The 14,500-nt window shown below is 36.1% G+C and overlaps 1 protein-coding gene across 6 annotated transcripts in view; it reads right to left on the minus strand.

Annotated features, from left to right (window-relative positions):
* The window catches only part of FNDC3A (fibronectin type III domain containing 3A), a 256,528-nt gene that overhangs the window by 57,700 nt on the left and 184,328 nt on the right, over positions 1-14,500 (minus strand). For all 6 annotated transcript variants that reach the window (XM_023731559.1, XM_023731560.1, XM_023731558.1 and 3 more), the window contains 2 exons: positions 9,389-9,658; positions 7,533-7,591 (listed from right to left, as the gene is read on the minus strand). In XM_023731559.1, the coding sequence (XP_023587327.1) occupies positions 7,533-7,591; positions 9,389-9,658 (329 nt within the window). The remainder of the gene's footprint in view (positions 1-7,532; positions 7,592-9,388; positions 9,659-14,500) is intronic.

A 14,500-nucleotide genomic window follows, 5' to 3' on the forward strand; every position in this document is an offset into this window, starting at 1 on the left:
AAAAATTACAATTTCAATTACAAGAACAGCTCTTGAGATTACAATCAGAGTCTAATAAGGCTACACTTAATACACTTAATGATTTTGCCTACTGGCTCAATCCCACACATTGGTTCTCTGGACTCAATCTCCATGTCTGGATCCTTTTTGCTATAGGATGTTTAATAGTCTTGTGCCTCCTTATAGTCATTCGATGTCTCTACTCCCTGAAGATCTCCCATCACCAACAGAAGTCAGCCTTTTACGCCTGGACCATTCGCTACGTTAACCTAAACAGGAGATGGGAAAAATAAAGACCTCCTTTTAAGAAGGCCCTTCCTATGTTATTATTTTGATAATCAGTAATTACCTGTATTTGGTTAATCAGTTAGCTCCCAATGAAAATTTGCTATGTGTAAATTCCTCTATATTTTCTGCTTCTCCTAGTTAGATGCTTCTGTATAGATAGATTTCTAAGTTAGATGATTCCTTTCCAACTGATAGTAAATCTGTGTAAATCAGTGTTTGTTTGATTGTTAAATCTGTTATGATGTGTAAATTGCCCTTCCTAGTGATTCTCTTCCAAGTAATAGTGAAGCTGTGTAAATAATTCCCTGTTTGATTGTTAATGAATCTTTCAGCCTTTATAAATCTTTAAGCCTTTAAGAATAATAATTTCAGTTGATGTTAAAAGTTAGTGTTTACCTGACAAAATGAGAGTCAGAGGGAACCCATGGGTCCAACAATCAGGATACTACTAGTGCAGAGGATTATATTATCCTCATAAGATCATCCTCTATTGTCTTACACACCTAAAAGGCACATTGAGTCCGCTCACTCTGGCTATGCAATTGATAAGAGTATCGCTCTTACTTAGTAACCTGGTGAAGAACCAGATGGTATCTAGTGGAAAACCCGCACTGTGAGTTTAAAGAGCCTGCTATGGCCGCCATCTAGGCGACTAAGTCCAGGTGTTACTCATACCTATGCTACTTCTCCTCCTTAAACATATGGAGTGTGCCCCAGCCGTAGGACTCACTAAGATGCCAGGCCCTGAGGTGTGGAGACAGTGGCTGAGATAATCTTAGACTTTACCTCGTAGAGAAAATTTTACTTTATCCTACCGGACACTTGTTGGACCAGTGGAAACCCTCTTGATTCTTATTTCATTAACTAAACAAAAGGGGGGAAATGTGGGGATATATGCCATTTAAACATGGCTGCACTATTGACAACTGCAGCCCCCACAGGCCTCTATGCTGCACAGCATGTTGAGACTTGTCCCCAACATGTTGAGACTTGTCACGACTTGTTTTCCCAAACCTATTGTCCCTTTACTGATTGGCTTGTTTACCTGAATTCCTTCTCCCTTGCTCGCACCCAAAGCCCACTGTTCTGTTATCTGCTTCACTGCTTGCTGTACTGATTATAAATAAACTCCTGCGACTGAAGCCGGGGTCGACTCCTCAGAGTGACCCTCCTGGCCCCACTTCTCTGTAAGAGTTGTGTTTGGTTACTGTCTCCACCGTCCCAACAATCGTCGCCACTGTGACGTATGTGTATATATGAACAAGACTTACAAATAGTTAGCTTGGTGATATTGAACTCAATCTTCAGAGTTTCACTCTTCATCTATAAAATGAGTGGATGAGTTAGACAATTTGTTTATTTACTATAATTATTCAAATGTAGCATTTTTTTAAAAGACTTTATATTTTGGAATAATTTCAGATTTACAGAAAAGTTGGGAAGCTAGTACACAGGGTTCCTGTATACTGTTAACCCAGTTACCCCTAATGTTAACATCCTACATAACCATGTGCTTTGGTTAGAAGTAAGACATTAACATTGGTAGAATACTATTAGCTAAAGTATAGATTTTATTTTGAGGTCCACCAATGTCCCTTTTCTGTTCTAGGATCCAATCCAGGAAACCATGCTGAATTTAGCAGTTTAAAAAAAAAAAAAGGGTCAAGATAAACTGCTAATTTCAACTTTTCTACTTTTACAGAAAAACTCTTAGCCTCAGCTCATTCTATTAAGAAATATTTTATCACTTGCACATAAATGTTAAGGCACAAAAGGAGTGATTAGACAGGTTAGCTGTGGAAAACTTCATGAGAGGTTAACTTTAAATAGAATTTAAAGGATTTTTGAGATAGGATATAATTTGGTAGAAAAGAAATGAGTGATTAGGATAAGAATGAGTAATTTCTTTTCCTAAGCTTATACTCACAAGCTGATTGTGCAAGGCATGAGTATGTGTGTAATTTAAAAAGTTTCAAAGTAATTTCAGTCCTATGAGATCCATATATTAAGGTGGAAAAGAGACAGAGGATCATTAAACGAATCACAGGAAGAAGGGAAAGAGAATCATGACAAGGGTTACAGAGTTTTGAAGTAAGTGATCAACAGTGTCAAAATACTCAATAGGTCAAGAAGACTGAACACAATGAAGTCTGAACGATGCCTATGTGTTGTTTTCTGCAAGTGGATACAGATGCATTATAAAGAGTTGTACAGAAAAAGAGAGGTGGACTCCCACACAGTTACTGTGGAATTTCTGTGTGGGGACTGAGGGAGTAATTACAGGTGGGTGGGGAAGAGAAGAGTGGCTCTTAGGAATTTATAGTGAAAGAACTGATAAAGCATGGAGTTCAATTTGCCACAAGGAGAATTAAAGGTAAAGGAGAAATCTAAGATGATATTGATATGTGATCCAGGGAAAGCTGAATGGGTAAGTATTCCATTGATGGAAATATTAAAAGGAAACAGAACACAGAGGGATCCGATCCAATTCCTTCTTCATTTTAAAGGAACAATGGGGAAGGGAAAATAGTTTAGGAAAGATTAATAATTTGCTTTTCTAGATGAAGTTCTAGTTGCTGGCAAAATATCCAAACTTGGGCATTCTCTAGAAGATCTGGTTCTAGAGGAAAAGGTGAGTAATAACTGTTGAAAATATAGCTTTGGAAATCATCTGAAATATGTCTTCTGTTTGTATGCTACTTTAGAATTAAAATTTGCTTTTACATCCATCTCATTTTATCCTTATAACTATCCACTAAAGTAGGCAAAACAGGTACAACTATCTTCATTTTCAGAACAGTTAAGTGGCTTATCTGAGGTCACTCAACTAGTGTCTAAGACCAAATCCAGTTCTTTTCTCACCACACAATACGCCCATCCTGAATTCACTTTTCGGCACTAGCTGAAAACAGACATGACTGTAAAAATATGTATGGGTATTGACAAAGAATAGTTGGTAGTAGACAAAAATGAAAACAGCTTTTATATAAAGTGATTGGATTATGTACAGTCTATTTTAATTTTTGAGGCAGATTGTGGCCTTTGTCAAGTAGTGATCAAAACTATCCTTGGAGAAAAGCTGTCAGGTTAAATTAAATCTAGCTAGAAAGCTACTGTTAAAGAGTTCAAACCATATACAGGGTATGGACTTTGACAAGGATTACAGATGAGAAATGAGAGTATCTTATTTTTGGATTTCTAGCAATATTAAAGTAGAAGAAATGACAATTCTTGTTGCTTGTCTGGATATGAAGTTTAGGAAGTGAGGGAGTTATTCTAATGCTAGCTCAAAGGCTGGGCGTAAGGAAACCTGGAGTCAGATAGTAGTTCTAATGACTGTAAAAAGGGAAAGAGAAGGGATAATGATTCTGAAAGTAAGAGATAATGAGTAAAAGGCAAGACATGCTTAATTTTAACCATTATTAAAATAAAGATGTCATTACACTTTGATAGAAATGAGACTTAGAATAATTTAAAGAAGCCCAAATGATAAAACAAACACTTCCAATATAATTAATTATTTCAAACATGCAAGGATATAAAATGCAGTTACAGTCCATTTTATGGAAGAAGTAGATTCAGAAGGTTAAAGCCACTCAATCCATGAGGGCAGAGCCGAGACTACAGCTGTCCTCCCCTACACACTGCACTCAAGCTTTTCTTTCTTCTTCTCCTTTTTTTGGCTCCTCAAATGTGCCACAGCAGTGCTTTCCAAATGTTGGTTACTCTGCTCGGAGTATTGCCCCTACACAATGCCCAACTACTACTTCTCGTTCCAATTTCAGTTTAAGCATCCCTTCCTTAGGGAAAATTTCCTGACATCCATGTCAAGGTTTAATCCTCCTACTATATGTTCTCACAGCACTATAACTCTGTTCTGGCACTTCACAGCTACGATTTTACATTTACTGTATGATGCTCAGTCGGTCAGGGACTATGTCTCTTCTTTGCTTTCCATTCTGTCTCTAGCTTCTAGCATAGCACCTGGCATTTTGTAAATGGTCAAACATTTATGGAATGAATACATTTAATATGGTGCTCTAAATGAACTAGAAACATGCAAAAATCAACCTCCCTTCTCCCCCCAACACACACACACACACACACACACACACACACACAAACCCCTGACCTGTACTTTGCAGTTCACACAAAATTCAATTAAAGACCACAGCCACCCAGTTTATAAAAACAAACTAAAATAAAACAAAGCAAAACAAAAACCATCAGCTTTACTTGAAGTTCTATGACACAGGAAATAAATTTTGTGCCTGAAAATGGTACTTTTAATATTACAGTAAAATCTGCAAAAGCCAGAACCTGTGTAAGGCAGAAACCTGTCAGAGAAGGAAAACTTAAAATTTTTCATAAAAATGAGTGATAGCAAAGTGGTAAAGCTGCACCCTGTTAAAGGCGGAAAACTTCCAAGATCTGGAAAAACAAGGCAGTCCTGTTGAGTTCCAGTTCTCACAGGTTTCACTGTATATACTATAACAAGTAACAGTTTATTATAGTATGGTGGCACAGTGGTTAAGAGCTATGGCTGCTAACCAAAAGACTGGCAGTTCGAATCCACCACCTGCTCCTTGGAAACCCTACGGGGCAGTTCTACTCTGTCCTACAGGGTCGCTATGACTCAGAATTGACTCAATGGCCAGTGGGTGTTTTTGGTTCGTATACTATAACAAGTACATGCTGCTAGCATTAGCTATTATGTCATTCAAATACCAATCTTATTAAAGCTACAAAATTCCTTTTCTAGTAAATCTAGTAATATACACTTTGATGTACACAGATCTTGGAAGGATACAGCCCTAGTCTGAATCCCAACTCCACTACCACATATTAAACTTCACTCTGCTTCAGTTTCCTCATCTGTAAAATAGGAAAAATAATACATATAGGTTGTCGTAGGGATTAAATAAAGTAATGCCTTATGCATTCCAAGCACTTTGAACTGAGTGTGGCACTAGTAATCTCACATGCTATTATTATGAAATAATTCTATATGTTTACATTCATTTACATGTATATGCTCAATTCTTAAGAGAAAACAGAATGAAAGCTACAGCATCCAAATCTATCATTTTGGGTTGTGAGAAAAAAGTAGGACAGAGTAGACTATTAGGTAAGGGGCCGGTTTATTCAGACTCCCTAAAATGAGGTAAAATTAAAGGGTAAGCCTTTGTAGGGTAGGTGCTGACTTCTCTGAACTGTCTTCGTACAAAAAAAGAAAATTCAAGCAAACTATTTTTTGGGTAACTTAGGGCAAAATATTTTACCATGGATGTTTTTTAGGCAGGAGGAGAGAGTTGAATTTTTTGTTTTATAAACCAAGAGACATTTTTATCAATGTTAATAAATGCCCTTACCCTGGCTAAAAAACCCTGTGGTCCTAACCCACTTCTATCATATCTTATACTACACTCCAGAGACACTAGTTCTTTCTATCAGTCAAACTCACCACACTTATTCCTGCTCTCCCTCTCCTGCTCCTTCCAAGTTTTGCAATTTTTCTTACTCTTCAGGTGTCTGCTCAGAGGGGGCTTCCTTGATGTAACTCTCCCTTCCTCAGTAACTCTCACCACATCACCCTATTTCTGTAAGAGCATCTTCATCACTATCACACATGATTTTGTGTATTTGTGTTATTAATTGGCATACAGGAAGGGCTCAATAAGTATTTTCTGATTGACTGAATTAGAATAAATTGAATCAGACTAGATGAATACTATGCATCTTTTCAGAGAACAATGCAACGACATACAAAGATTGCTAAGGCATAGCATAGTAAGTGAAAAAACCAAGCCACAGAATAACAGAATACAGTATGACTCCATTTTCATAAAAAGGCAAAAGAAAAAAACCTATATGATACACACATACAAATCAACTGAAGCAGAAATGGAAGGAAATTCAAACTGTTAAAAGTGACTAAATTGGAGGAGTGAATAAAGGAGATTTATTTTTACTCTACATACTTAAGTATTACTTAAATCTTTTACTGTAAGAGTTTACACATTAATAAAAATATTCAGGATTCAATCTTAATCACTGGCACTTCTGTTACCTTGCTTTCAAAATGGAGTAAAGTTAAATTTTTACAAAAAAAATAAAGAAAAAGACTAATTACTGTGACACTATGGTGGTTTTCCTTCTAGTTTTTTCCAACTTTTCCTGAAGTCTTTTCTTTATAAGGCTGTAATTATGGTGCGCAAATAGCTTAGTCTCTAGATTTTTTTCCCTACTGTTAAAAAGCACCTTTGCTGCATATTTCTGCAGTTTTCATAACCATACTTTTTAATGGGTGTATCATTATACTCAATAAAAATACCACGACCTATCTACATATTCCTTTAGTTGTTTTTACTGTTTGTTAACATTAATGCTGCAACAAACATTTTTGCCTGTGTAGCTTTTTATTGAGAAATGAAACCTCAAGCTTAATTTATACTTCTTTTGATTATCAGTGAAGAACTCTTTATGGTCTTAATGGGTTTGAAAAACTCAATTTGTATGAGCTCTTTACTTAGTATTAATTTATTGTCATATCTGATGTAATATTTCTTCTTATAGGATGATTACCCTTACTAAAGTTATTTTAAGAACAAACAAAAATTTTAATGTAGCCAATTCTGCTGCCATACTATTTTCTGATTTCTTCTATTACATCTATGCTTATAAAAGGTTCGGAAATATTAATTTTCTTCTAGTTCACAGTTTGATTAAACTTAACTCTTTTTGCATCCAGAATTAATTGTGCATATTTTATGGAGAAATAATATAAATGGATTTAAAAAACTGATAATTATTTGTACCCATATTATTTATTAGATCTTTGCCTGACTCAAAGATTTGCAATGTCATTTACCGTATATTAAATCCTTGTATAAAAAATGGATTCTTGACTGAATATTCTGCTTCACTGAGCAATATATTTCACCTTATGTTATACTCATGTTGATTTCCCATTCTTAATATGGAGCCCTGGTGGCACAGCAGTTAAAGCACTTGGCAGTCAGCTTCTGTAAAGATTTACAGCTTTGGAAACGCTATGGGCGGTTCTACTCTATCCTTATAGGGTTGCTATGAGTTGGAATTGACTCAACAGCAGCTGGTTTGGTTTTTGTTTGGGTTATTCTTAATATATAACTAAGTTTTAAATAAGGCCTGAATAAAAGTATACCAAAATTCTATATGAATATTCTAAATATAAACATCATGAACATACACAAGATACTTACCACTGGTTTGACAATGTTGGAAAGAAGTGCTTCAAATGCTTTAGTTTCTTCATCTTTTTCTTAGGGAAAAAAAAAAAAGAAATTAATATTTAAAAAAATGAGCTTAAATTCCCCGCCCCACCCACCCCTGACCCCATTATGTCTTCTGAACTAGGTTGGTATTTGAGATTTATTTTCTAGTTTTTGTTCCTTAGTTCATACATACTTAGCAGTCTGTGGTCCTTTAGCATTCTTCTGCTTTAGCTTCAATTTCCATTTTAACTATTATTACTAATCATAACACCACTATATATACCTGAATCAGTCAATAAGTTAATGACTCTTATTTGTTCTTACAGAAAAGGATATTTTTATTCATAGTTGTAGGAAAAAAAAAAAAAATTCTCTCTTTGGAAAGTTCCCATTTGCCAATCTTAAACCTCTTAATGATAAGTCAGCTGAGTATTTGTTTCATGACCTGTCTTAATTGTGGTTTCCCAAAACAGCAGAATTGGCTTGACCATAATTTATGGCTTCCTATGATATACCTGAAACTTTAGTTTAATTCTTCTGAAACATCAGTGCTGACAAGAATAATCAAGAAGTCTCAAAATATGGAAAAACAATTTTGTAAATGTTGCTAATATACAGGCTATAAGGTGTTAAAGTATTATTTAAAATTTGTTGGTGAGGAGCAGAAATTTTAGGGAAATGGAAGGTGAGGAGAGTTAGGATGGCCTACATTTTGATATTATCCTCGAAATCTGTAAGCATTCTTAGTTTCTAGTCACATATTAGTTAGTTAGCTGCACTCTTTGATAATTCAACAGAAATATGAATCAGGAATACCAATTTAGATAAGTATATTTAAGGACAGAGAGAGTTGTGGTTACCGTTCTTTGTGAAATGGTATATTAATATGCTTCATAGTCACTTTTGGTGAAAACTGTTTTAAAACGGCTATAAGAAAACTTAGAGCCTATTTACCAAAATGGACATCAAAATCACTTCCTAATATCACTCTAATACAGCATTTATTGAATTTACCAAATGTGCTACCTGATGGTCTAGATTCTGAAATCAAAAGTAAATTTGATACGGCTTTTAAGTTAAAGTTAAAACCTTGGAAGTTAAAACAGATATAGTCGGTATAAAAAAAAATCCAACAGTATATATATATACAGAAACTACAGAAGACAAGCTAATCAGTAGTAAGAAACTTAACATTATAGTCAAAAGTATCTTGGTACTTATTCCACACTGTAGGGTATATGAAAGACATATTGTTAACCCAGCTTATATTTACATTACATACAGTGATGGAGCTAGTACCTACAAAGAGTAGTACTCCAGAGTTCATACAGTGGAAGTCACAGGTTAGGGGAGGGATCCAAGTGGAACAAGGACTGAGTTCTTTAAGAGATAAGAACTTCTGAAAGAACAGATGAATATCTACAGAGTATACAGTTAGACTGGTCAAAGACATAATTAGTTGTTATGAGACTCTTATACATAAAGGAATTGAGAGAAATAAGTTTTGATAAAAACCAGTGTAATCTTACAAAAGGCCTGGAAGAAAAGGAATTTAATTCAACCTCACCTGCGCTTTCCTATTAAACAGAAATTTCTCTTGGTCAGTAAAATTTACTATATAGGTGAAATTACTAATAGAGGTTTCCCAAATGGATAAAATGACGTACTCTAGTAACAATTTAGGTCCCCAAATTTTTTCTCACATTTTATAAGTGCTAAACTATTAATCTACAGTTTATTTGAAGAAATGATTGAAGGGTTAAAATGTACATTTAGTAGGCTAAATGATGAAAAAGGGAATGACTAAGGAAAAGCAAAAATAACTTTGTATTTAAAATAGTTACCTTCTATTTCTGCATCAACTTGTGCACCACCTTTCCCTTTCCCTGATTTGTTCTTTGCTGATCCGGTGTTTATACCACTAGCATTCTGCCCTTTCACAAGTCCATTATGTTCATTTGTAGGAGAAGGGCATTTCTGGGGTGATGATGGTGGACTGCTCATTTTATCCTTCTGCGTTCCTTGGCGATCCTTTAATTTTTTCTGCAAACGTTCGTATGTTTTACTAGATCTTTCATCTCTAAAGTTAGACCTTCCATGTGTAGAGTGAGTATCTAGAAAAAAATAAAAACTGTTACAAAGCTCACTTCTTGCAAATATGCGTATGGCATGAGAAAACAGAAAATAAATCCATCATTATGTTACATAAAATTTATTATAAAATATTGCAAAAGAAGGATTTTGTAAAACAAACCTATTTGTCTCTCCGCCAACTAATAGATCAAGATTTGTTCTTGATTGTAGAGACTTTTTTTCCATTTTTTCCTAACTATTAATCTCCATAGAAACAGCCTGGTGGTATGCTATGATTACCGTAGGCGGAGAACAAGATCTGAACTGACTTGTGTACAGTTATTTTCTTCTACTCTTTTGTAGCCATAACTTTTCACATCTCCTTCAACATCAAATACATGAAATAGGTAAAAAAAACAAAAAACAACAAACAAATAAACAAAAAAATCCACCATCTGTCTAGATTCCCTTATGACTCAAAAAAGCAAATCACTCAAAAATAAAATTTTAGGAGTTAGCAAAAAAAAAAAAGAGCGGGATTGTTTACTAACAACAGAATCTAGGTAGGAAGTGTTATATCTCAGATATAAACTCAAGGCTGTGATTTAGAAGAATGTCCTCATTCTAATAAAAGTCACATAGCAACATACTAGAATCAATTGTCTCCTGGAATTTATTTTTACTTTAAATTTAGTATCTATAACGAAAAATATATATATATTTTAAAAAGCCCCAAAATTCTCAGGACAGAAAACAGTTTTCATTTATCAGTGCTTTACGAAACTAGTATAATACTCTTGAAGTAAGTATTATAACCACATGTAAAATAACATTAGAGTAAAAAACACAGGAACTCAGCTATCCACATGAAAAAGAAAAAATCTGGACCCTTCCTCACACCATATGGAGCCCTGGTGGCGCAGCTGTTAAGAGCTCAGGCTGCTAACCAAAACACTAGCAATACGATCCACCAGCTGCTCCTTGGAAATTCTATGGGGCAGTTCTACTCTCTCCTATAGGGGCGCTATGAGTCGGAATTGACTGAATGGCAACAGGTTTGGTTTTGGTTTTTTTCACACCATATAAAAAAATTAACTCAAAAATGGATCAAAGATCTAAATGTTAAGAGCTAAAACTATAAAACTCTAGAAGGATACATAAGTGTAAATGTGTGTGACCTTGAATTAGGCAATGGTTTCTTAGATATGACACCAAAAGCACAGGCAAGAGAAGAAAAATTAAATTGGACTTGATGAAAATTTAAAACTTTTGTGGTAAGTGCTGGGCTTGTTCTACTCTTCTTTTTCTAGCTCTGTGAATTGAAAAGTTAGGTTATTAATTTGAGATCCCTGGTTTATAACCTCTAGTACAATATGGCTCTGCCTTCCATCACTGGATGGCTAGTTTGTGGATTTGTGCCCTTCACTTTCCTTTACAGCACTGTGAATCGTATTCACATATTCTGACTAAAGCGTATTCCCTCTGGGTAACACCAGGTTTTAACAATGCAAAATAGCAATAACGTAACATCTAGTTTTTTCTTATAATTTTCTCAAACAAACTTTTTAAAACTAAGTCATAATTAGCAATAAAAAAGGGAAGTATGAGACAGATTTGTAGTACAAACTTTAACTACTCAAGAGTGACTCTTGGTTGGACCACTGCATGAGCATCACCCGAGAGCTTACTGAAAATACAGAATCTCAAGCCCCACCCAGATCTACTGAATCAATTTGCATTTTAACAAGATCCCCAGGTGATTTGTATGCAGATTAAAGTTTGAGAAGTATCAGTACCAGTTGCCTTCAGGGTATAACTGTGTTCCAAAGGTTTTCAATGGCTGATTTTTCAGAGGTAGATTGCGCCAGGCCTCTCTTCCAAGGAACCTCTGGGTGGACTCAAACCTCCAACCTTTCAGTTAGCAGCTGAGCACATTAACCTTTTTTTTTTTTCTTTTTTAGGTTTGGAGTAGAGCAGACGAAGCATTTATTCATTTATCTTTCTTTTCTGTTTACTGTTGTAGTTTAAGTGAAAGTTTACATTTCAAGTTAGTCTCTTACACAAAAATTTATACATGCATTGCTTTGTGACCTTAACTGCTTCCCTATACTGTGACAGCACAATCCTCCTTTCCACCCCTGATTTCCCATGTCCATTCAACCAGCTCCTAACCCCCTCTGCCTTCTCATCTCACCTCCAGACAGAAGCTGGTGTTTAGTCTCATGTTATCTACTTGAGTGAAGAAGCACACTCTTCACAAGTATCATTTTATGTCTCATAGTCCAGTCCAAACTTTGAAGAGTTGGCCTCAGAAACTGTTTTAGTTCTGGGCTGATAGAGAATCCAGAGGCCATGCTTTCCGGGGTTCCTCCAGTCTCAGTCAGACCATTAAGTCTGGTCTTCTTACTAGAATTTTAGTGCTGCACCCCACCTTTCTCCTACTCCATCAGGGGCTCTCTGTTGTGTTCCCTGTCAGGGCAGTCATTGGTGGTAGCTGGGCACCATCTATTTCTTCTGGTCTCAGGCTGATGAAGTCTCTGGTTTATGTGGCCCTTTCTGTCTCTTGGGCTACTACTTTCCCTGTGTCTTTGGTGTTCTTCATTCTCCTTTACTCCAGGTGGCTGGGACAAATTGATGCATCTTAGATGGCCGCCTGCAAGCTTTTAACACCCCAGACGCCACTCACCAAAGTAGGATGCGGAACATTTTCTTAATAAGCTTTGTTATGCCAACTGACCTAGATGTCCCCTGAAAGCATGGTCCCCAGACCCGATCCCTGCTACTCTGTCCCTCAAAGTGTTCGACTGTATTCAGGAAACTCGTTAGCTTTGGTTTAGTCCAGTTGTGCTGACTGCACCTTAACCTTCTGGATCAGCCAGGGACTCCTTGAGAATTACAGGTCTAGATAATACCAAAAATTCTTGTGAAAAGTACTAGATCTTTATTTACTATAGAATTCATCTGAACTCAGGTTCTTTGGAGGTGATGTGCTGGGTAATTGATTTGGCAGTAAGGTAGTAATATTTTTATCCATTAAAAAAAAAATTAAGGTCAAAAATACTATTTACAACCCTCTTTTAGAAAAAGATATTTATGATGGAAAAAAGTCTGTGAAAACACACATAAAATGTTATTAGCAGGTACTCTGAGTGGTATGTTTATGCAAAATTTTTGCTTAATTGTATTTTAAAATTTGCTGGAATAAAGATGTATCATTTACACAATAGAAACAGGCTTGAAAATATGAATTCCACTACTTAAAGGCTATTGCATAATTTGAATTCTGTATTTAGAGTTACTAATTCTATAAATTTACTAAAACATTTATTATGTGACAGACACTGTGCTAGGTGGAAGGGAAATGGTGATGAATAAAACAGATTCAGTTCTTAGGGAGTTTACAGTGAAATAAAGGAGAAAGACACGCCAAAAAAAAAAAAAAAATTGCATTAAGTTCTATGAAAGAAACAAACAAGTTTCAGTGTCTGAGACTGCTAAGGCTGGGTTGGGAAAGATCTCTCTGAAAGCTGAAATAAAAGGGGGAAGAAGAACACTCCAGGGAGAGAGAACACCAGCGCTGAGGTCCTGAGGGAAGAAAGAGCTTGGAGGTTTCCAAAAGCTGATGGGGAGGGGGGGTGGGGAAGTGGGACAAGCAGTCAGGAGCCACAAGCAGCAAGGCCTGTGGTCTAGCGCAGTGGTTTACAACCAGGGCCGATTTTGCCCCTAGTGGTCATTTGGCAATGTCTGGACACACATTTGGTTGTCACAACCAGGGAGGAGGGGTGCCTTCCATAAAAAGAAATGATCTGTCCCAAAATGTTAATAGTGCTGCTGTTGAGAAACCCAGTCTAGGGGAAGGGTTTGGGATTTTATTCTAAATTAGATGTTAAGTCACTGAAATCTTTTAAATAGGAGAATGATCTGATTTACATTTTAAAATGATTCCTCTGGTTGAGAATGGACTGTTAGGAGCTAGAATAGAAGCAGAAAACCAACTGGAAGGCTGCTGCTGCAGTTGTCCTGGCAAGAGGTGATGGTGGGCTGGATTTGAGTAATACATCTGAGAAACTCTTGAAAATAAAATTGGTACCAATTAATGTGGGCGCTGAAAGAAGAGGAATCAAATTTGAGTACTGGGTTTTTGCTTGAGCAAGCTGAGTGGATAGTGGTACTGTTTACTGAAATGAAGAAGACAAGAGAAAAGCAGGTTCTGGGGGTCCAAAATTGAGATTTATGTTTAGAAATGCTATAACTGAGATACATGAGGCATTCAAGTAGAGTTGCCGAGGCAGTTAGAAATATAAGTCTAGACTCAGAGGAAAGGTTTGGCTGAAGACACAATTTTGAGAGCTGTTAGCACATACACGGTATTAAAGCCATTTGGAATATGTTAACTATTTTGAACGGGTTCGAGGTAGTCTCTTCTTCTCAACAATTCATTAACTCCCTGAGGGCAGAGGTTATGTCATACTGTTTTTTAATGCCTCAGAGAATCTAGCATATTTGTATAACGGTATCACAGCCTTCAGGATTTAAGAAAGACATGATTTCATATGGGGTCATACAATATTTGTCCTTTTGTGACTGATTTATTTCACTCAGCATACTGTCTTTAAGCTCCACCCATACTGGAAGCATGTATCAAGACTTCATTTCTCCTACTGGCTGAGTAGTATTCCATTGTATGTATATACCACATTTTGTTTATCCATTTATCTGTTGATTGACATTAATGTAGAGAGACTAAAGTTTATTAGTGGTTACCAGGGGCAGGAGGGAGGGGGAAAAGGAGGATTAACAGTGATTGAAAAATTGCATTGATTAAGGGTAGGGTTAGAGTTGATTATTGTTAATTGCTGTCAGTAAGTTGTAACCTGTAAACA

Source organism: Trichechus manatus, unplaced genomic scaffold, assembly GCF_000243295.1.
Source record: "Trichechus manatus latirostris isolate Lorelei unplaced genomic scaffold, TriManLat1.0 scaffold00044, whole genome shotgun sequence".
NCBI lineage: Eukaryota > Metazoa > Chordata > Mammalia > Sirenia > Trichechidae > Trichechus > Trichechus manatus.